The 23054-nt window shown below is 40.0% G+C and overlaps 3 protein-coding genes across 3 annotated transcripts; 1 reads left to right on the top strand and 2 right to left on the bottom strand.

Moving 5' to 3' along the window:
- Positions 1 to 4036: 4036 nt before the first annotated feature.
- LOC308386976 (uncharacterized protein) lies at positions 4037 to 10813 on the bottom strand. Its single transcript, XM_080866829.1, has 2 exons — positions 10750 to 10813; positions 4037 to 10509 (listed from the first exon to the last, which is right to left on the bottom strand). The coding sequence occupies exon 2, from the start codon at positions 10271 to 10273 to the stop codon at positions 4538 to 4540; it is 5736 nt and encodes a 1911-aa protein (XP_080722955.1). The 5' UTR covers positions 10274 to 10509; positions 10750 to 10813; the 3' UTR covers positions 4037 to 4537.
- Positions 10814 to 10919: 106 nt separating this feature from the next.
- On the bottom strand, positions 10920 to 13465 carry LOC308387149 (uncharacterized protein; the record flags this gene model as incomplete). Its single annotated transcript, XM_080867046.1, has 3 exons — positions 10920 to 11882; positions 12015 to 12113; positions 13085 to 13465. The coding sequence occupies 3 exons, from the start codon at positions 13463 to 13465 to the stop codon at positions 10920 to 10922; spliced, it is 1443 nt and encodes a 480-aa protein (XP_080723172.1).
- Positions 13466 to 16442: 2977 nt separating this feature from the next.
- Positions 16443 to 18347, top strand: LOC308387403 (uncharacterized protein). The gene is made up of 4 exons (XM_080867412.1): positions 16443 to 16632; positions 16719 to 16872; positions 16954 to 17063; positions 17626 to 18347. The coding sequence occupies exons 1-4, from the start codon at positions 16468 to 16470 to the stop codon at positions 17935 to 17937; spliced, it is 741 nt and encodes a 246-aa protein (XP_080723538.1). The 5' UTR covers positions 16443 to 16467; the 3' UTR covers positions 17938 to 18347.
- Positions 18348 to 23054: the final 4707 nt, after the last annotated feature.

The raw sequence follows: 23054 nt of genomic DNA, 5'->3' as shown, positions 1-23054 counted from the left end.
GAAGTCTCACCAGAAAGGGTCTCAGTGGAAGGATGGCTAAGAGGACATCAGCAGAGAGGTACAACAGTGAGTGTCTGCAGCCAACTGTGAAACACGATGGAGGCTCTGTCATGATTTGGGACTACATTTCAGTCAGTGGTTTTGGAAATTTTGTTAAAGCTGAGTTTATCTAGACAAACCTTTCCACAAACATGATCACACATACACCATCAATTAACATCAATATTTTTTAAAACTAAAACTCACAATTTTTTATATTTTGATATTCATCATTATCCCCTTGCAAATTCAATGTTACATTCTCCATCTGGGTATGTTTCACATGTCACGTCATATATAACAGACACCAAAATTTGTATCTGTGACAGAATTTTGTAAAGAATGGATCATTTAAAAACATGCCCTATGGTCGGATTTTGCTGGTATAAAGAAATGAAGAGTGGCTCAAGACTTTTGCACACACATTGTATTCGATATGAAATGATTCGATTTGAAAGGTTAGACAGCCAACTCTTATTTTGCAACATGTCTTCATTTTGAATTATCAACCCACAGTTGGAGCTTCTCTTCTTTTGCACTTCTGTTCAAGATTTGACGAAAAGAAATCAAGAAACCTTTTCCTAAAAGAAAAAAAACCTTTCATGTTTGAGGTTTTATTCAAAGTACAATTTCCAGCTGCTAATAGTATGACTTTCCCATGGATGTTTTAGATTAAAATTGAGGCTCATATAATCAGTCTACCAGTATTGTGAAGTAAGGGAACACAAGGAGCTTTTAGGAAACATGGGTCCATAATGACGACAAGAGAAAGCCACTTTCTGTGATTTGTGCTCTACTTTTTCTCCCATCCTCTGAAACCTCCCCTGATTTATTACCTTCATGGTTATGAACAGATGCTGAGTACGACGCTGAGGTCTGTGTATTTGTCACTGATTTAATTTTTTTTAAAAGAAGGTATGTTTAATTTTATGATTTTTTGATACCAGTTGTTGCCTTGTATCATGTCATGGACTAACGGTAATTTATTTTGTATTGTTTACATTGAGTACTAAGGGTTATCAGCCATATTTTCCCCACCCTAAAATTCAAACCAACCAAATACCGTCTTTTAACACAATCTCTTCTCTTTCGAATGATTCTTTTCAGAGTAAAAATAGTTTTTCTCGCTTAACACTCTTTGTTTTTAAGCTCTTCAGTCTGATGTAATGTTTGGCCTCACAGCAGGCAACGTATTACAGCATCCAACAGCCGCATTCTCCACAATCGCTTCATGCTATGCGACTGTGGTGTGGCTTTAGCTCACATTTTACAGAGAGCTTGCTTTTCATACTATTTCCTGCAATTCACAGTGAGTTCAGGCTTAAGTCACACAAACGAGCACACACAAGCACACATACACACACTTGGGTGACTCAGACAATGTGCTCTGGTGATACCAGATTGGAGGGTTTACAGCAGACAAATACAGCTGGCCATGCTTGCACACTCCACTAAACCATTTGTTCTGCAAGCACACATGTCAGTGCTGCAGACACAAAAACAAAGGCGCACATCCACACATGCCCACATGCACGTGAAGATGCTCACATAGGACCAAGTTTTCTCAAAAACAAAAAAATACAGCCGGGTCACAATCAGTTACATAACATCTTTCAAGGGTATTAGAATGTTTTTGGGTTTTTTTTTAGTTCATATTAGATAAGAGCTAAAATAAAGTAGAGTCAAGGTCAGACAGGTATTTGAATCGACAGCCCTTTGTTATTCTTTTTTTTTCTTTTTTTTTAAACTTTTTTTCTGTCAAGAGTGATAAAACTGCCAAAATGACCAGGTGCAAAGCTGTCCCTTTGTGCTGGCTGCTAAACCATCCCTTTGCAAACATATTCTGTTGTTCCAGATCAGCATTTTTAGCACTAATGAAAGTCCCCTATTTTGGGCATAAGGGACAACTGAGGGAAAACTGACCCAAAGCCCTCAGTTTTTTTCTTTCACATTACAAAAAGCTGTCTATTAGAAAGTCGACCAGAATCATGCTGTGTGAAGTGAAGCTCCATCTTCAGTCCTCATTATTTTTGCCTGCCCACTGGCCCAGTACCACACAGGCAGCTATTTACTGATGACAACTAACTTACTGCACAGGCTGGCAAACTTTGGCTTGTGTTTTCTCTTCTGGGTAGCAGGGCCACACACATACATCCACATATATGCCTCAGAGGGACTACTCTTTAGGTTATGCACTGCAAATTATCTGGTGCTTGCCATGATTTAAAATCTTATTTTTAGACAGGCCAGATTATTTGCCTTGTTTTAAAAAAGATTTACTTGTTTCTAAGTCTGGATTTTAGATAATAAACTTAAATCGAGAATAACCATATAATTGTGTCTATATTAGTACAGAAATCCAGAAATGGGAAGAATAACTCTTAAAATAGCCTACATTAGGTCTCTCACCAGATGTCTCTCAAAATATCACTTGTTTCAAGATAGAGTGACAAACTCAATTTGCTTGATTTAGGAAATTCACACAAGGCATCTGTTGAAAATATTATTTATTCAAAATCATGTCTGACTTCAAAGTTGTACATATAAGGGAAAAAAATTAACCACAATTTATGATACAAATCACATTTCAAAGACAGCTGTTTGTCCCAGCATGCCAGCATTATGTGGTACAACATTGACATTGGTTTAGGGAACATTTAATGACTGTCAACTTATATCATCACAAACTACACTAAGCCAATACTTGGTGCAACCCTAATCTTAAGGGTGATTTCTATGGGAAATAATATCAGAAAGACTGTATTTGATTGGAACAAACACACTGTCCTTAAAACTAATAGAAAAGTATGAAGTGTAATCAATGAGCTCATGGGCTAATTCTGTAGCTTGAGCAACAATGGGCACAGTTACTTCATATGCCAATAAGTCTTCATTTAAATTCAAAGTTTCATAGCATTGGTACTCAAAAGCAATAAAAGATGAGTCAATCAAAAAGATATCCTTTATCAGTCCAAACACAGGGAAAGTGCCATCCACATCTGCAATAATCATGGACTTCCCAGCAATGTATTTATTGCCATTTAGAACATACCATTTCACTGAGACAACAGACTGCATGACATCTATTCCAAAAAATTCTTTAATTTTTTTCCTAACATATTCATTATTTTTAACAGCTGATACTGGCCCGGATTCCTTTTCTTTCGCAAAAATAGGATGTTCAGTGCCTATTTCATTTTGACAACACTCAAGAAATTGATTGTGGTTTGCTAGGGATTTACAAACATTTTTAAAATTTAACTTAGAAGCCCACTGTTTAAAATAGGAGTGCTTTGCCTCAAAGCGCATGCACATACTCCTTATTAAAGGTCCAAGGGATAAGATTTGACTGGGAAGATGCAACATATAATGTTGCTTAGGTATTATATTGGCTTCGGGAAAAAGTTGCTTGAACTGATACAGGTGTTCTTCAATCATATTTCTCAGTTGCAATACAGTTTGTAAAGAAATAATGGGAGCAAGAACTATTTGAACTATCATAATTAACTTTCTAATAAATACAACATACTCACTCTCCACACCATACAAAAGAAAAAGTAATATTTTTAAAAGAATTAGCATCTGTCCACAAGACTGTTTCAATTTGTTGTCGTTAGCCGCTAAAGTGCCAAAGCTAATAGGACATGGTTTATCCCGTATTTCAAGAGGTGAGTAAGGAAAATTTTGAATGTCTGAATTAAACTTGTCTAATTCCAATTGTCCTGAGAGAATTAGGTGTTTTAATACAAATTTAACTTCCATTGATGCAACACCTTCAAAAATAACATGCATTATGTCCTGTGGAGTTTGTTTGATCAGGTCAAATGCAGGAACATCAACTAGTCTGCTTCTTCTATTAATTCCATAAGTAGTTTTGAGGGACGCTTTCAATAAATCTGTGCTTGCTTTATCTGTAAATGGCCTCGCTAGAAGTCTGACTAGCTATCCACACAGCTAAACATGAACCTAGGAACTCCAGACAATAGATGAGATCTTGAGAAGTTTACTGGTTCTTTCATTTTGTGAAACTGTAACAATAAAACATATGTGGAAATGTACATTAATAATCTGTACTGTTAACAACAACATGTGCCAATGATCTAACAATGCATTCGAAGAGCTAACATGACGATTAGCACCGTTAATTAGCATATGAACTGGCGATCTCATTTACATATGAATAGCACATAGAAAACTTGCTAACTGTGGTCCATCACACATAAAGACAGCACTTTGAATGCCTCGTTGCTTTACCATTGAGTACTTACAGCCAATGCTTTAACAAACACCCAAAGAAGGACACGAATGTGGAGCAGCCATCTTGAAGCAGCATCGCAAGCAAACATGAACTTCCTGTCTAACTCTTCTTCTACTGTCACAAAATATCGACTTAAAGGGACCGCAGGGCGGCGCACTTACTAACATTTACAACATGAAATTAACTAAGCAGTAACATAACACTCCCCGCCTGGGATTATAACAATCCCACATTAAACTGTCAGTCACTAAACTTTTCGGGGGACAGCAGCAAAACCACTTCTGTTACAGGACGACAGAAAGTCTTCTTATCGCCTGAGTGCGAAGTAGTTACTTCGACTTTCCGGACAAGTCCATCGTTCCCTGGGAAAGTCTTGGTTATGATACACATGGGCCAATCGCCCCTCTTCACCTGAATGTCTTTGAGCAGAATGATGTCTCCTTCCTTGAGACTTTGTTTCTTGTCCTGCCATTTGTGTCGCAACTGAAGAGTATGAAGGTATTCCCGTCTCCATTTGGACCAGAACATGTCAGCGAGACCTTGTACTCTTCTCCATTGTTCTTTCAGAAATATCCCCTTTCCAAAGTCACCAGGGGGTGGCGCTGCTGAGTCTGGTTTCATCGTGAGCAGCATCGACGGCGTGAGGATGAGGGGTGACTCAGGATCGGTGGACACAGGAATCAGGGGGCGAGCATTCATGATGGCACAGACTTCTGCCATGAATGTTGACAACAGTTCATGTGTTAGTAGTGTTCTTTTGCAGTCCTGTAACATAGAGTCGAGGATACGCCTCGCAATCCCAATCATCCGCTCCCAGGCACCGCCCATATGGGATGCATGAGGTGGGTTGAAGATCCATGAACAGTTTTGTTTGCTTAAGTAGCCTTCGACATCCTTGACTGACATGTTCGATCCGTCCATTTTCAGTTCCCGAGAGGCGCCGATAAAGTTCGTACCGCAATCCGATCTTAGTTGTCTTGCTGGGCCTCTGATTGCAAAAAGTCGCCTTAAAGCATTTATAAAGCTGTCTGTGCTCATTGATTCGATCAACTCGATATGGACTGCTCTTGTTGACAGACATGAGAACATCACGGCCCACCTTTTAGAGCTAGCTTGTCCTCCTCTCGTGCGCCGGGTTACAATGTCCCATGGCCCGAACACGTCTACACCCACATATGTGAAGGGGGGTGCAACTTGCATTCGTTCAGATGGTAAGTTTCCCATTTGCTGACATTCCGCTTTTCCTCTCAATTTCTTGCATGTGACACACTTAAAAAGCACTGTGCTGATAGCCCTTTTGGCTCCTACCATCCAGAATCCTGCAGCTCTAATGGCACCTTCCGTGAAATGTCTTCCTTGGTGTTTCACAGTCTCGTGATAGTGCCGTATTAAGAGCGTTCCCAAGTGGTGTCGGGCAGGGATGATGAGAGGGTGAGTGGTGTCGATACCCAGTTCAGATTGTATGATTCGGCCTCCAACTCTTAAGAGTCCATTGCTATCTAGAATAGGATGCAGTTTCCAAAGACTGCTTGAGGGGGGAATAGGGATCCCTTCCTGAATACACTTTATTTCCTTTTCGTAGCACTCACTCTGAACGCTCTTTATGATACAGACCTTCGCATTTTCCAATTCTTCCACTGTGGGTTGACAGAGATGCCAACCACGACAGCTGGATGCTTGGTTGGATCGACCAAAGGAACGAGCAATGTGGGTCAAGCGGGCAACTGCTCTGAGGAGAGGACTGTAGTTGGAAAACCTCTCAAGATGGGATGAACTTACTGTTGACCTTGCGATTTGTGTCAGATTTGTTGTCACCAGCGGACGTATTTCTGTATCAAGAGTGGGATCCACAAGGTCAAACGTGACTGGAGATTGCGACTGTGCGGACGGTTTGAGGAGAAAGGCTGGCCCTTTAAACCATGTTGTGCTGCTCAGTTGCGCTGCTGCAACGGAGCGGGACCCATGATCTGCTGGGTTGAGTTCGGATGGAACGTGCCTCCACTGGTTGGAGCATGTTGATTGGAGGATGCGTTGGACCCTGTTATGCACGTACACATAAAACCTTCGTGACTGATTGTGGATGTAGCCTAGCACGACTTTACTGTCAGTGTAGTACTCAATGTCGTCAAACATGATGTCTATTTCTGCTACTATCAGCTCCGCAACTTCAACTGCAAGCACTGCAGCACATAACTCTAGTCTTGGAATTGTGAGGCCGGCTTGAGGAGCTAGCTTTGTTTTTCCAAACACAAAGCCGATTTCTGTTTTGTTCGAAGTAGACAGTTTGATGTAAGCGACAGCTGCAATGGCTTTCACGGATGCATCAGCGAATACACAAAGTGTTTTGGTTTGGGCGCCAGATGTAGAGAGAGAAGTGTAGGGGCATGGTATTTGGAGATCTTCTAAATCTTGAAGTGAGTCCTTCCAATTGCTCCACTCTGCCTTCATGTTGTCTGGGAGTGCTGCATCCCAGTCGTCCGTCAAGCTGGTAAGTTCTCTAAGAATCAGTCTGCCTTGAATTGTGATTGGAGCGAGAAACCCCAGAGGGTCGTAGAGACTGTTGACAGTAGAGAGGACACCTTTACGTGTGAAGGCCTTTTGCTCATTGTCAACTTTGAATGTGAAGGTGTCTGTGTCAACATTCCACAGCAGCCCCAAACTGCGTTGCACTGGCGAGCCTTGAGCACACAGGTCTAAGTTTCCAATGTTTTTTGCCCTGTCCTCTGGTGGGAAAGCTTCTAGGACTGTAGGGCGGTTGGAGATTACTTTGTGTAGTCTGAGGTTTGAAGAAGCAAGAGCCCGTTGAGCTTGTTGGAGAACTTGTATGGCCTTTTCTTCAGTAGGAAATGACTTGAGAGCGTCATCGACATAGAAATCTCGCTCAATGAATGTCCGCACCTCAATCCCAAAATCTAGCTCACCAGTCGCTGCTGCTTTCTTCAACCCATATATGGCGACAGAGGGGGAGGGACTGTTCCCAAAAATGTGCACTCGCATGCGATACTCTATAACTTCAGATGACATGTCGTTATCTTTGTACCACAAGAAGCGGAGAAAGTCTCTGTGGCTCTCTTTGACAACAAAACAGTGGAACATATGTTCAATGTCCGCCGTTATGGCCACCTGCTCCTTTCTGAATCTTATGAGCACCCCAACAAGACTGTTGTTGAGGTCGGGGCCTGTTAGCAACACGTCGTTGAGAGAGACTCCTTCATGTGGGGCGCTTGAGTCGAACACGACCCTAATTTTGGCGGGTTTCTTTGGATGGTAAACCCCAAACAAAGGGAGGTACCAGCATTCCTGGTTCTGACTGAGAGCTGGTGCCACTTCAGCATGTCCTCTGGTAAGCATGTTCTCCATAAACTCCAGAAAGTGTGTTTTCATTTCAGGTCGTTTTTCAAGAGTGCGCCGGAGTGACATAAGGCGATCGTAGGCTAGTTGTCTGTTGTTCGGGAGCCGTTGTCGAGGCGATCGAAAAGGCAGAGGACCAACCCAGCTATTGTCGCTGCCCTGATAGAACTCTGAGTCCATTATTTGGAGAAACTGCATATCCTCAACTGATGGTGCAAGTTTGTGATCATCCGCTGTTCGTGTGAAGACCTGCTGACCAATGCTGTCCACATTACATCCTGACACAGGAAGGCTTGGGAGGCTGTGACTGCGCTCAGGAGCTTTGGTAAATGTCTCTTTAACAGTTATTTGACCGTTGCATGGCTGAAAATGGCTTGCACGGCCATTCTCCAGTATGAAAGTCTTATAGCTGTTCACGTGTGGGGGTCTGTGCACTCCATCGAGACAGATGTCACCTACCACGACCCAACCCATGTCGAGTCTCTGAGCAAATGGGGCGTCGTCTGGGCCGTTTATCTGCTCCCGGACTTTGTGGACTCGAAGCATGTCTCGTCCCAGCAGTAGTAGTATGTCAGCATTTGGGTCTAATGGCGGGATCAAGTTGGCAATCTGTCGTAGATGGGCGTGGTGTTGGGCAGCTTCTGGAGTTGGTATCTCAGAGCGGTTATCTGGAATTTCGTTACATTCGAGGAGTGTTGGCAGAGGAAGACTTGCCTTTCCATTCACTGACTCTACTATAAAGCCAGAAGCACTTCTCCCTGATACTCCTGTGAGTCCGGCACACGTCTTTAACATGTACGGGCGACTCTCTCCTTGGACCTGAAAAACATCAAAGAACTGGGAACGTGCCAGCGATCGATTGCTCTGATCGTCCAAGATTGCATACATTTTCTTTGTTTGATCTCTGTGTCCAGCAGGGTATACATTCACTAGTGTGATTTTTGAACATTCTCTGGCGCTCACTCCTTCCCCACACACCTCAGTACACCGAGACGTGACTTCTTGGGTGTCTGCTTTGTCTCTCTCCCCGCCTTGCTGTGGGGAAGGGGGCGATTTAGACTCCCATGGTGCTGGACCTGGGTGGAGGGCAGAAATGTGATTTTTGCTGTCACACTCAGTGCACGTGGTTTCTGATTCACAGTTCTTGGCTAAATGGTCAGTAGATGAGCAGCAGCGAAAGCAGACGTTTAATTTTTTGAGGATCTGTTTGCGCTCTTCCAAGGGTTTCTCTCTGAACCCTCTGCACCTTTTCAGAGGATGAGGCTTGCTGTGAATTGGGCACTGTTTATTTGGATTCACAGCATACTTAGACTTTTCTGCATCTGCCTTGTCCTGTACTTGAGTTTTGTGAACAGATATGGGTCCTTTGGAGAACCTTTCGTGCATGTGTCTTCGTTCTGATGTTATGGGTTGGTTAGGGCTGTGGACGCTGAAGCTAGGGTCAGTTCGTGTTCTGGCTTCAGTGCGAATGAAGTTGACAAACACAGTAAAGGGGGGAAAGCTGACGCCATAATCGTGCTTGTACCTTGAACCAATATTCATCCACCTTTCTTGTAGATTGTACGGCAATTTTTCGACTATCGCTTGGATCCCTCTTGATGTGTCTAAGTAGGTCAAGCCAGGTAAGTAACCGTCCAACTTGGCTGTCTCTAGCTCTAACATTAGGTCGGCAAGATCACGGAGTCTATAAGGCTCTTTAAGTGTGATTTTAGGGAAGCTGTCGACCTTTTGAAAGAGAGCTTGCTCTACAGCTTCTGGGGAGCCATATATTTCTTCAAGTCTGTCCCAAGCCATAGCTAAACCAACTTCAGGGCATCTGATATTGACAGCTCTCATTTGTTTGGCTTGTTTAGCTGAATCTTTACCAAGGTAGCGCACCAGCAAATCCAGCTCTTCTCCTGGTGAAAGGTCTAACCCTGCTATTGCGGTTTTGAAAGATGATTTCCATGCCCAGTAACTCATGGGTTGGTCATCAAACCTGGTAAGGCCTGTAGTAATGAGCTGGCTGCGGGCTAGATATTTGGCGAGGTCGTAAGTGTGTTGGCTCGGGGCATGTTCATTGCCCTGAGTATAACTGGATTTATATGGTGTCTGAACAAGAGGTGTAAACTCTTTGTAGTTGGTGGATGGGGGCTTGTACAGTTCGTTATGAGTAGCAGCACAGTTTGCTTTGTTTCCTTCTTTTATAGCAATTTCTTGAAAGGCGGGTGTAGGGTCTTTGTATTCAGTTTTTACTGGGGCTGTTGATTCTGCTGCATTGATAGCTGTTTGTTCCAAAACATACTGCGCAGTGCGTTTTTCTTTGCTCTCAGATAGGGGTGGCCCATAAGCTACACTGCGTGTTTCGAAGCCTAATTCAAGTAGACCAGCTTCTAAAGAATTAGCTTCTGCTATGGCAGCTTCCTTCTCTTGTTCCGCTCTCAGCGCGTCAAGAGTAGCTTGTAAGCGTGCTTGCTCGACTTTAATTTCTATTTCTTTCTTTGTATATGAGGCTCTTGTTTGGGCAGCTTCAGCCTTTGCTCTTGCTCTGAGCAGTTCAATGCTAGCTGACGAACCTGCTCTTGATGGTGGTTTGTGGGAACGGACTGACTCTGTCTCGGCTTTGGAGGATTTACTTTCAGACATTTTGGATTTGTTGTATTTTGATTGTGTCCGCCCGTATACTTTACTTAGCTTATAGGATGGTTGTAGCTCCACGCGGTGGCTTCTGTAGCTATGATGTTTGCTGTGGTGCTGTCTTTTCACTGTAAATGGCCTCGCTAGAAGTCTGACTAGCTATCCACACAGCTAAACATGAACCTAGGAACTCCAGACAATAGATGAGATCTTGAGAAGTTTACTGGTTCTTTCATTTTGTGAAACTGTAACAATAAAACATATGTGGAAATGTACATTAATAATCTGTACTGTTAACAACAACATGTGCCAATGATCTAACAATGCATTCGAAGAGCTAACATGACGATTAGCACCGTTAATTAGCATATGAACTGGCGATCTCATTTACATATGAATAGCACATAGAAAACTTGCTAACTGTGGTCCATCACACATAAAGACAGCACTTTGAATGCCTCGTTGCTTTACCATTGAGTACTTACAGCCAATGCTTTAACAAACACCCAAAGAAGGACACGAATGTGGAGCAGCCATCTTGAAGCAGCATCGCAAGCAAACATGAACTTCCTGTCTAACTCTTCTTCTACTGTCACAAAATATCGACTTAAAGGGACCGCAGGGCGGCGCACTTACTAACATTTACAACATGAAATTAACTAAGCAGTAACATAACATTATCTATTTCAAAACACTGCCTGATATGTTTCTCCAGAGTTCTTTGAACAAACTTCTTCTCCTCAAAAACACTTTGCATATCATCAAAGTTGCATTCACAGTGTCTACATTTGCTATAAGCAAAACCAATCCCTTCTTTAAAGCCAGCAATCTCATGCTGGGCTAGCGTGTCTCCGCAAATGGCTATAACAGCACCAAACAATTCAATTTCACCATTTGACATTTCAATCCTTACACCATTGTAAAGCAGTGATAGATCTTGAAGTATTCTTTTCAGTACAACATCAATACCCCACTGAGAAATGTCACTTGCTTTAGCAATAGCAAGAAGTCGTATTGCAGCTAACTTTGACCTAAATTTTGGATCAATATTTCCTAAAGTATAATAAAACATGACCAATTTGTTTGCAGAAGCATGGGACCCTAAGGGGTTACATATTTCAATTTCATCTGTGTACAGTATTAATTGCAATGCATTTGGCCTCTGAGAAAACAAGGGGTGAGATGTAAAGAGGGACCCGTCTCTAAAATCATAGAAGAATCCCTCTCTGCTTCTTTGTGGTGCAGTGTTCAACATGGTAAAGATTCTCTCATTAGTCATTAACTGCTTTAGACTTTCAATTAATGGTACATAGTAAAAACTTTTGTTCCTTAAGGACATGACCCTTGAAAGACCTTGCTTTACCCAACATATCTTCTGGGATACTACTACTTCCTCGGCGTTGACTGGACAGAACATTTCCCCTATGGCTCTACACTGTCCATATGCAATGGTGGAGAAAGGATCCATGAATTTATCAAATGTAGCCAAAGCCTCATCTTGAAGCTGAGTGGTTCCCTCGGCATTATCTTCAAACACTGTCTTCATTCTTTCCTTGAGCGTATCCAAAAGAACAGCCTGATACTGTTGCACTCCTGAGATGATATGTTTGACCGTTCTCTGTGAAAACATTTGAAACAAAAGTAACTTATTCTGCATTTATATTAAAAAAAAAATTCTGAATTCCATTATGAACAAGTAAGACATTGATTGCCTTATGTAATGTATTGATCCATTAAGACTATAACATACCTGTGATAAGTGGCACTGTTCTTGAACACTGATAGCAAAAGCTGCAGCAGATCTGGTAATATCATGTCTGGTAAAGGATGTTGTAGCAACAGCTTCTTCCTTTAGAGCAGAAAAACAAAGTTAGTCCAAACTCCTGGCCAATTATAGAAATTCTTACATAACAGGTATAATCAGTTACACCTAATGATTGGTCCATTAAAAAACAAAGTGCATGACAGTGATTAGTGTTACAGTTGTGAATATTCAATATAATATAAGATAATATAATATTCATTCTTTGGAATAAAGAAAAAAAATGGAAAAGAAATCAAAGACAAAGAAACAATAAAAAAGGGGTTGTCCATTGTTTTGATGAGGCTAGGGATTGGATTCATGAGAATGAGATTTTATCTTTTTAAATAATGAATTTTTGTTCGCACTTAGATATTAGTTTCTTTACATGTTTGTTGTATTTATTAAATTATTTATGTATTTTTAAATCACGTAATTTAGATTTGCACTTAGAATTTATGTTAGTATTAGTATATGGATATATTTTATTGTATGCATTTATTAATTTATTTAATTTTCAAAAAAATCATTCTTATCCATGTTTTGGCAGTATTTCTAGCCAACAGATTTTTTTTACAGTGCTTCCAAATACTCTGTGTCTTACCTGAAACTGTAATTCCTACGAGATACCCAAATTGCTGTCACATTGAACGATTTAAACGCGCTGAGAGTGTCTTTGATGCAAACTTCACCAGGAGACATGCCAGCCGCAGAGTGTGTGCCTTCTCCGGCTGCAGCATAGCCTGTACTATCTACACTGAACTGCTATTCTGTTTATTTGTTTTTCATTTCATCCTGCAGGATGAAATTGTGATTTAAAATCCAACCATGGTGGAAATCGCTTGTAACAGTTTGAAGAACAATATTTAGCGGTATAATATCGCGAGATCTCGTTAAATTTCTCTTGATTAAAAATGGAGAAAATGATTAAAAGTAATATAGGACCAAATACGAGGAGTTAGACATAGCTAAATTTGTCATCAGAAGCCACACTACATTTTATTTAGTTTAACACTTACCGTGATCGGGCTGTCAACAACCTGAGGCTCCTGCACTTCAGGCCAAGATCCACCAGTTGATATTTCCACGGTGCTGGTTGTTGTTGCAGTACTACAGTTGGCAAAGACTGAAACACCAAAATTTTCCGATCCTAAAGAGTGGGATGTTGGGGGGATCCTCCATCCTCTTGGTGGGCTTCCATTCGTCAAATACAGAGGGTGCGTCCGTTTAATGTGGCGAAAGAATGAGTTAAAAACTCTGAAATCTTGTTCACAGCCATCTATTCCACAGTAAACCCAAAAATCCTGCCTTCGACCATGAGCTGCATTTATGTGGCTAAGGAGCACCTTCAGAGTTAAAGAAACAAAGATAAAACAGATCATACATCTCCAGAGCGCCATGGTGAACTGTTTTCGCGCAGTAGCAATGCAGCTTTACTTTACCGCTCTCCACTGAAGGCCACAGATGAGAGTGTGGGACCATGGGAAAGGTAGGCAATTTTAAAAATATATGCATCCTTAATTATCCAATTTTTCAGGTTTAAATTACATCAGTTATATTTATTTTTAGGCAATAAGTGTTTAAGACTGAATTTATATTTTTATTTTCTTTTTTTTTACTTAAAAAAAATTAAATATAAATAATTTTCTGCATGCGCATTCTCAGTTCCTGTCGTGACGTTACTTTCACGCGGGACAAACTCTTTTCCCCTGCTTTGTTAACCATCAGGACCGTTAGGAAGATCAAAATTATTTATCTAAACAAAGTGAACAGTAATTTAAGGTTGGTAACATTAAGTTGATTTGAAAAATACTATGGTACAACGGTGTTATTAAGATAAAGTCGTGTTTTGTGAGGGCTGCTAGTTAGCAATCTAGCTAATGTGTTAACTTTAGCTAAATGTTCTTATTTAAGCCGTAGGATATTTCCAGGTACTGTGAGTGGAGGCTTTGGAACCGAACTAGAGAACTGCTGTCACGGCATGGACAACTTTGACGATGCCATACTGTCTGTGTTGCAGGGTAAGTCTTATTTTTCAGTTATTTTGGTACGTTAGCTAAGCAGCCTTAGCATCTGTTAGCATCATTTCTGAAACTTGGAGCTAGGATTGCACTCTACTCTGAACTTTATCCACATTATAGCCTTGAGCTGTCTTTGCCTAAATAGACTTGGAACATCATTCTTGAAGACAGCCAAAAATAGTTTTATTGCATTCCCAAATATTTGATAAACTGTTTTAAGTTTGACATTTTATCCTGTTAATATTACTTATTGCTAAAATACATTTATTGACAAAAAAAAATGACCTCAATATGTAATAAGCCACGCCCAGGAAAAGAGAAATAAATATCACTTTTGAAGTTGTTTTTCTCTTTTACAGCTGCGAATATTGATGAGGAAACTTTGAGGAGCTTTACCCGGGATGACCTAAAGGATCTTTTTCCGGGCCATGAAAATTTCTTCCGTAGAAAGAAGATTTGGGATTTTATCAGCCAAAAGGTAAATACACATTATACCACTAAGAAGATGATTACTGTCCATATTGTCTAGCATTAATTTGCCTAATTGTGTATTTTTGTTTATATCCCACAATTGTTATAGTTTAAGAGTACTGACCAAGATGCCAACACTTTCCATCGAAGCGAGAGTAACCCCTTAGGCTTTGATGTGTCACAATGTCAGCCTCAAACTTCCACTCCCATTTCCTACACTGCTGACAAAAAAATGAAAATGCCAGACCCACCAGAGTATGTGGTGTATACAGATTCAGAGTTGGACATGGTGCGCAGTCAGTACTTTGCATTGCTCCACAGTGGAAAGGAAAAGGACTGTAGGATGTCGAAGGAGCTATGTTGCAGACTTGTAAGGAACACCGTCACCAGCATGGTTGCAATCCTCCGTGCTAGTCCCATGGGGAAAGAAGTAACATACCCCTCCAAACTCGAAATGAGAGCAATGTCGCAGAAGATTGTCGACTATTACCCCATGTTACGTGATGCTGACACACACATGCCATACGTAAGTCATTCTTTACCCACTACAATATCTAAAATTGAGTGAGATAATAAAATGATGTACAAATATATATTATTTTACCACAGCTGACCATCTACACCAAACTGTACAAACGACTCCAAAATATGAAGTCTCCAAGGAAGAGGCAGGGCTCCATGCCACAACGAGGCAGGCCCAGGAAGACTCTTTTCAGCTCAGATGACACAGACAATGGGACTGAAGGTGACCTAAGTGGTGAAGCAAGTGGTTCAAGTGACTATACCATACTTCTTGAGAGCAATGATGACCTCAGTGAGGATAACTCAAATGCAGGTGTGTACTTTGGTCTGCTGTACTAATGACTTTTGGACATCTAAAACTTCAAAGAGACCACCTGCCCTCAGTTTTCTGTTCAGAGTGCATCACAAGATTTATACAGTGTTGAGTATTTTCCTTAACTTTCTAGCTATTCCCTGTTATTACATTCTGTTCATCTTCTGTTTTTTCCTCAGAGAAAGAATCCCAATTGCCGCTACCCTCCACTGTACCAACTACGTCAAACAATACTACCCTGGCTTTACCACTATTATCCAAGTCAGCCTCATGCTCTGCACCCAGGGCTGATATAGGTCCTTCAACTGCACCTCCAGATGATGTTGTTGGTAAGTCCACCATCACCCTTATCTACCTCTGTCTGACTGTGGTTCCTCTTACAGCTCTTTCCAAAATATGGTTGCAGCAATGAACCCCGTTCTAAGTGTTTATTCCATAAATCATAGTGGTTTGGCATTAACTCGAGTAGGTGTGTAAAATCAACATATGATAGATCCCTCATTCCAGTTTGCCAGTTAGCCATAGTAAGTATTTTAACACTTTGTGTTGTAATGGCTGTTACTCAGTGCTGATTATTTACACATGTAAATCCTCATGCTGGTCACATCTATCATGCCTTATCACAGTGTTTCTGTCATAGATCAAATTACCTAAAATATTTTTATCCATCAGCTCATAATCACTGTTCACACTGATGTGAACGATATACACAGTAAACAACCTTTACCTTATTTTCACCACAGTTTTATTCACGGGCATCTTAAACTGTCGTTTTAATATTTGATTCTGTTCAAACTAACAATTAACATAAATCCATGATCATTATAAGAAAAGGACACAAAGGGAAATGATCAGGACATATAGGGTCAGTTCATTACTCAAACATATTTAACCTAAACATTAATTCTCAGAAATATTATACTTAAAAACAACCATGCAACTAGAAATGACTGATTAGAAAAATCTGAATTTTGTGAAGTCTAGTTACACCATGTCTTACAATTGCTCTTTGCTTTCCCTAGCAGACCATGACAGCCTGAAGATGCAGGCAAGGCATTACAAAACCTTGAGCAACATGTACAGGAAACCCAATGCAAAACCCAACCAAAGTGACGTTGCTCAAATTTTGGACCTGGAGTTTGAGGCCAGACGAACTTTTATTGACGCAGATATTACAAGGGAAGAAGACAGGCCCAGAAAAATATTTGAAGCATACCCGTGCTTCAAAGACATACAAAATGTAAGTTCAACTACCTTCAGTTAAATTCCTTGCTTTCTCTGGATAGGTTTAGTTAGTTTGACTAACTGAGCACAACTTTGTCATAGGCGATGGATGAACTGCGTCGCATCATTGGTGGCTCCAACTGCAAATACATAGATCAAATGAAGGGTCGATGGGCAGAGTTTTGTTCGAAAGTGCAGTTCTATGGCATTTGGAAGAAGGTCCTGAAACCTCCTCTCCCCTTGGATGTACGTGGAGGTAAGTGGCCTTTTCATACATTAAATCCACACATCAGATATGTTCGGATTGCTTTGTTGAGATACTTTTCTCTGTTCACAGTGGATTTTACTGTCACTCTCTTCAATGCACTTCCATCTCTTTTTCCTTCAAAAACTACACCACCAAAGCGGCTGGGAAGTGCCAGTGAGGCTCTCCTTCATATCCTCAAGGTGAGAACAGCTGCAATACCAGCCACTGTAACTTGTACTCCATTTACTTGTATTGTTATTATTAATATTATTATTTTGCTTTTCCTGCTTAATAAGAGTAGGTCGAAGTTCAATTCAGCAGGGATTAAATTACTCCTTATTCAGGATTTCTTAATTGTTATTCAAAACCTACTCCAGAGAGGCAGCACAGAGCAAAAGCACATTGCAGTTAGGATACAAGTAGAAGCAGTAAAATGATATATTTAAAAAGGCCTTCAAAAACTAGAATATGTAACAAAGTTAAAAGAAATTGTTTTAAAAAACAAATGAGAAAAAAAGCACAAATAGACATGATAAAAATGCTGCAAATTAGAGAAAATTCATGCTCAGAATTAATACATTTCCAAAATTTCATATTTATGTAAGTCAGATATTTTATATTTATTTCTTCTATTCCAACAGTAAATCAGTTGGAGCATTCTAAACTCTTGATATTGCTATTTGTGTCTTAAGCTGTTTGGATGCACAGCAACCCTTTCATTGAAAATCTTGAAGAATTTGTCCTTTTTTTGTGCTTTTCTAGCCGGGTGAAGATGCAATGCTATACCTGGAGAAGCGGCCTCTCTCCTCCCCAGTGCTGCTTTTTGATGGAACAACCAGCATTGTTGCTGTAGGAAACATACCAGTGACCACTCTCCCCTTGGAGGATTTCTGGGAAGGAATGTTGGTGTTGATGGCATATTACTACACCTTGCACTTAACATACCCAAAATGTGTTGCAACGGTCCTCTCTGTCATACAAACTGAGGTAATCACTGATGCCATCCATGATCAAGATGCCACTAGTGCATATAAGAAAGCAATAGCTGAGTGGAAGTCGTTCTTTGAAAAATAGGTGAATACCAAGCAGGATTTTATCAGGTCATTTGCAGTTTGTTTAGTTTTGTAGTACGTTTGTACAACTTTGTTCCTAATTTGCCTAGCAATGTCCTGAGAAACGGCTTTACTTAAGATGCTTTACAAATGAAAGTTGTTGTTTTTTTTTCTTAGTGACACTTTACCTGAGGCATGTAAAGTTTTAAGTCAGTAATGCCATTATTTATAACATTGTGAGACTATGTGACTGTCACAAAAGTTTAAGGCCAAAACTGTAATTTTTTTTCTGTGTTTAGGCCTTTTAAAGGGTTGATTTAGACTTTTAGGGATTGTGCAGCAGCCCTATTTTGTTTAAAAAAAAGGATTTTGTTCTCATGAGAGAAATAAATGTTGGCATATCACTCTTGTCCTGGTTGTGATTTCAGTAGAAGCCAAGGAGTAGGAAAAAGGTCTGTTTTAAGGTTTTTTTTGCCTGGATTTAATATTGATTCGGCTCTATTTTAAGATAAGCCAACCTGAATCAAGAAACAAATTAATCATATTTCACTAATATTGAGTAGTTTTTCATAGTATTAGAACTATTTTTCTCGTTGCAGTGCATTCATTTGCTGCAAGTAAGAATTCAAAACATAAAAAAAGACTGTAATTTAGCATATTTAACTAATATTTGGGACTTGATATCAAGTAATTTTATCTTAAATTGAGCTCTTTAAAGCTTATTTTAACCCTCTTCAATTCTCAAATGTGTTCTTTTATTTCTGGATTAAAAAATCTTATTTCAAGATTTCTTATTAAGTAAAATAAACTTGCTGCATGGACAGATAATTTCACTTGTTTTCAGTGCTTTTTGTATCAAATGTAGTATTTTTTTCCTAAATATAGACTAGCCATTTTTGCAGTGTGCACACACACAAAAAGAAATACACACAAATGCAGACATTGTCTCTGGTGAGTTGTTCGAGACAGATAGTCCTGCTGCCTCATAAATGCTAACCTACATTATTTGTGCGTCCTACTTCTTCATGATAGTCTGTATAACTCCCTGCTACCACCACCTGTGTTGTCTTCGTATAGCTTTGAATAATTACACAGCATCCACTTGTGTTTCGCGAGCGTCTGCTCCAAACATTTTTATTCTCTCATTCACAAATCAGTCTTCTTTTATAGAGGCATTGATGAGCCCTCTCAAATACAGCGCCCCCTACTGGCAAAACCCCATTAGCACATGAACACCCACACATCACCACACCACCCACCTAAATAAAACACAGAAAATAATACTGTACATCTAACTTTTGGATATAAAACATGTAACATTGCAAATCCCTGGTGCCAGTAACCTATTTTTTTACTTTCAATTTTATTTATAAATCACAAAGACAAAGTATTTGTGCACTCAGTTTAAATTCATTACAGATAAAACATCACAGCTAAGTTAAACTGGACCTATCATGCGTTTTCTTATTTTCTGTCATGTATATGCTGTTATAGAGGTTGCTGCTCTTATTAACCATGGCCAAAGATTCAAATAAGGAGGTTAGCATATCTGCAGATAGTCTTAGTGCGTTTTCACACCTATAGTGCATTTACTCTGATCCAAATCAGTCGATAAGTTTGATAACTTGTAGCTTTTCCCTGTGTTTTGGTTTGTTTTCACCAAAGAAAACAAGTGAGGTCTAATCGAATCAAGACACATCACTACAAACTACATATGACTAGTCAGTGTGCAGCCTGACCAAATGTGTCTGGGGTGCAAGTAAGAAAAGTAAATACAGGTAGAGGGTGCTGTTATCTGGTCTTTTGAGAAAGCATTTATGCTCATTTCACATCTAGGTGCTAGCTCTTACAGACCTTTGCACATCTATAATACCTTAGTTCACTCTACAATACAAAGCATACATTGCTACAGGACGTGTTTTGGGGTTTTTTTAGCTCGAACTAACAAGCATACCTGGTGTTTGGGTGGGATTGAGGTTGGTTCACATTCACACCACAGACGAGCTGCTTTGGAGTTTTGTTCCGCACCCGGGTGGGTTTGCTGTGTTCTCATCTGCATAAACAACCGCACCAAACAGGAAATCAAACTAGAGTTCGATTTAAATGCGCTAAAGTCAGCAGGTGTGAAAACACCCTTAGTCACGTGAAAAAGAAAGTTTCAAACATACAGGATGCGGGCAGTTTGTGAAAAACTACACTCGTGCTGGTTCCATAGGAATCAAGAAAATAAGTAGGTGCCAAGTGCTGCTAATCAAATGCATTTGATTAAATGATCATCAGTCTGCAATCTAGTAAAGACGTTTTGAGCATTCTGGTGTGTGTTAACACAATGCAGCAAGTATCAGTGAGAAACAATTATTATTGCTCATTAATCTGTAAAAGTTGTAAGGACATTTCCAAACTATTTGAAGTCCATCATTCTGCAGTGAGAAAGCTTATTCACAAATGGAAAACAGTCAAGGCAATCTTCCCAGAATGGTCTTCCTGCAAATCCACTGAAAGGTCAGACTGTGCAATGCTCAGAGAAACTGTGAAATACCCAAAAGATATGTCTCAGAGTCTACAGGCATCAGTTAGCATGTTAAATGTTAAAGTTCATGACAGTACGTTTAGAAAAAAAACGGAACAAGTACGCCTTTGTTGGAAGAGTTGTCAAAAGAAATCCTTGTTTCTCTAAAAACACAGACAGACAGCATAGCTTAAGTTTGGAAAGTTCCAACTGGACAAACTACAAGACTTCTGGAACAAATTTCTTTGCACAGGTGAGACCAGAGTGGAGATATTTGGCCATAATTCACAGTGCTGAATTTGGAGAAACCCAGACAAACCCCCCATAGCAAATGTCAACATGGAATAGTTCTTATATGGCACTTTAATCCTCTACTCAAGCATTCACGCGACTTTTTTTTTACCATATTCACCCGAGCACTCTTCTAGCTAACACACTATTTAATTCATATGCCAGTGAATGCATTGGAGAGGGTTCAGTTGCCCGAGGATATTTGGCACACAGACTGGAGCAGCCAGTGATCGGACCACCAGCCTTCCGATTTGTTGACTTTACCCCTACTTTACCCCCTGAGCTACAGCCACTCCATAAATAGTGATTTAGGCATGTTTTGCAGCCATAGGACCTGGGCACTTTGTAGTCATTGGTAAATGATAAATGGACTGGTTCTTCTATAGTGCTTTTAAAATCTACTTAAGCACTCAAAATACTTTATACAACATGCCTCATTCACCCATTCATACAAGCACTTTTTTCTCCTAACAGACACACACTCTATCAGAAAGCAACTTGGGATTTAGTATCTTGCCCAAAGATACTCTGGTGTGCAAACTGAGGCAGGGATTGAACCACTGGTCTTTAAGGTTATCAACTCATCAACTCAAGTTGACTATGAACTGACTATTTTAGCCCTCGTGTGGCATTTGGGTTTTCAGTGTTTACCAAAAGGAAAACTTCTGGGATTTATTATTATTTCAACTGAAGCCGTCTTGCCTATGGCCCATTTTCTTTGAAGAACATAAGAAACAAACATTTACACATTTGTTGTTTGTGTCCTGTGTGTCATAAAAGTGTGAACATGCTATGTCCCTCACCTCCATCCTCCTCCAATGTAGCCTGCTGTCAGTGTGCTTCTGTGCTCCTGTATATATGTGTCAGCCGGAGTGTGTTTTGTCTTTTTGCGCCTGTTTTTTCCCACACAAGGTTCAGACATCATTACACTTCAAGCACCTACACCTGGCTGTTCCCTCATTCCTTCACATTATAACCACTGACTTTCAGGAACTACTCTGTATTTTCTCATACTTTAGCCTAGTTGAAAATCAGGGGTGGAACACAACAAATAAATAGCTTTGCCTTTCTCGCTCCTTCTCGATCAATATGGTGAAATTCTCTGCTCAGAGAACCTTAGTGCTTTTTGAAGAGAGACAAGACATGGGAGATGATGAATAGGAATAGTTTTCAGAAAATTAGGGCTTTCCCCTTCATTGGATAGGAGGGCAGGGGAAAAGTGAGGAGGAATGACACACAGCAAACTGTCTGGGTCACACGCAGACCCTCGCAGCGTGCACTCTGGCCTTCAACACATGGGCCACCTGCTCAGCCAGGTGAGCTATAGCACCATCATCAATTCAGACTCTGACAGTGAGTTTGAAGATCAGGCAGCTCCAAAACAAGCTCATCAGCAGCCAGCAAGAGCCAAAATATGGATGTGAAAAAATTATGAAATTCTTGCCCAAAGAATAAGTCACCCCACATGGCTGTCAGCGTGGCACTTCTTCATATCAGGAGAAGTTCCCTGATCTAGTAGCAACAAAAAGAAGAGCTGCAATGTGTGTGGATCCAAGATGGCCAAGCCCATACGGAAAAGAAATAGTAAAAACTTATATGTGATTACTCATGAAAGTGGCCACTTTCATGAGTAAATCATATAAGGCTTACATGATTTACTCATGAAAGTGGCCACTTTCGCATTACTTTCATACATTGTTTAAGTAAGTATCAGAAATATACAAGTTTCATTATATAATTTTTCAAGGGATCTTATATCTGTTTTCACACTTATATGCTTTTCATACAAGTTTCACACAAGACAGATACAAACTTTATAAGATTTATATATATCTTTTCCATATGGGAGAAGACACAAAATACATGCATAGGTTGTAGTTCTTGTAACAAGAAATTCATATGCAACACAGCAAAAATGCCCCTAGTATATTGAATAGACAGGCGTGAATAGGCTTTTTGTTCAGTGGGACTGCTGTGTAGCATATGTTCAACTTCTAATTAAATTCAAAGAAATAAATATGAGCAGTGATCAAAAACTTTGCTTTATTTATATTCTGTGAGAGATTTATCTGTTTTTGTAACAAAAAAAGTAATATGGACTTTTATTTATACGTAAATAGCTTCTAACAGAGGTAAAATATTATCCAAATATTAACCATATATGTGCTCCGTGTTACTTTGAATTGTTATGTACTTAGCAGCTGGTAAGTATTTTTTACATAACTTGTGGGTGTATTGATTTAATGAGCACATAATGCAGTGGGTTCACAAGACCCACCAGCATTGGCAGAGTAACAAAAATATGAACACCACACAAAGGCTAAATGTGTGTATCTGAC

Source organism: Rhamphochromis sp. 'chilingali', assembly GCF_963969265.1.
Source record: "Rhamphochromis sp. 'chilingali' genome assembly, chromosome: 19".
Lineage (NCBI taxonomy): Eukaryota > Metazoa > Chordata > Actinopteri > Cichliformes > Cichlidae > Rhamphochromis > Rhamphochromis sp. 'chilingali'.
Note: the sequence above shows the minus strand (reverse complement) of the source record. Positions and strands in the feature narration are given on the sequence as shown.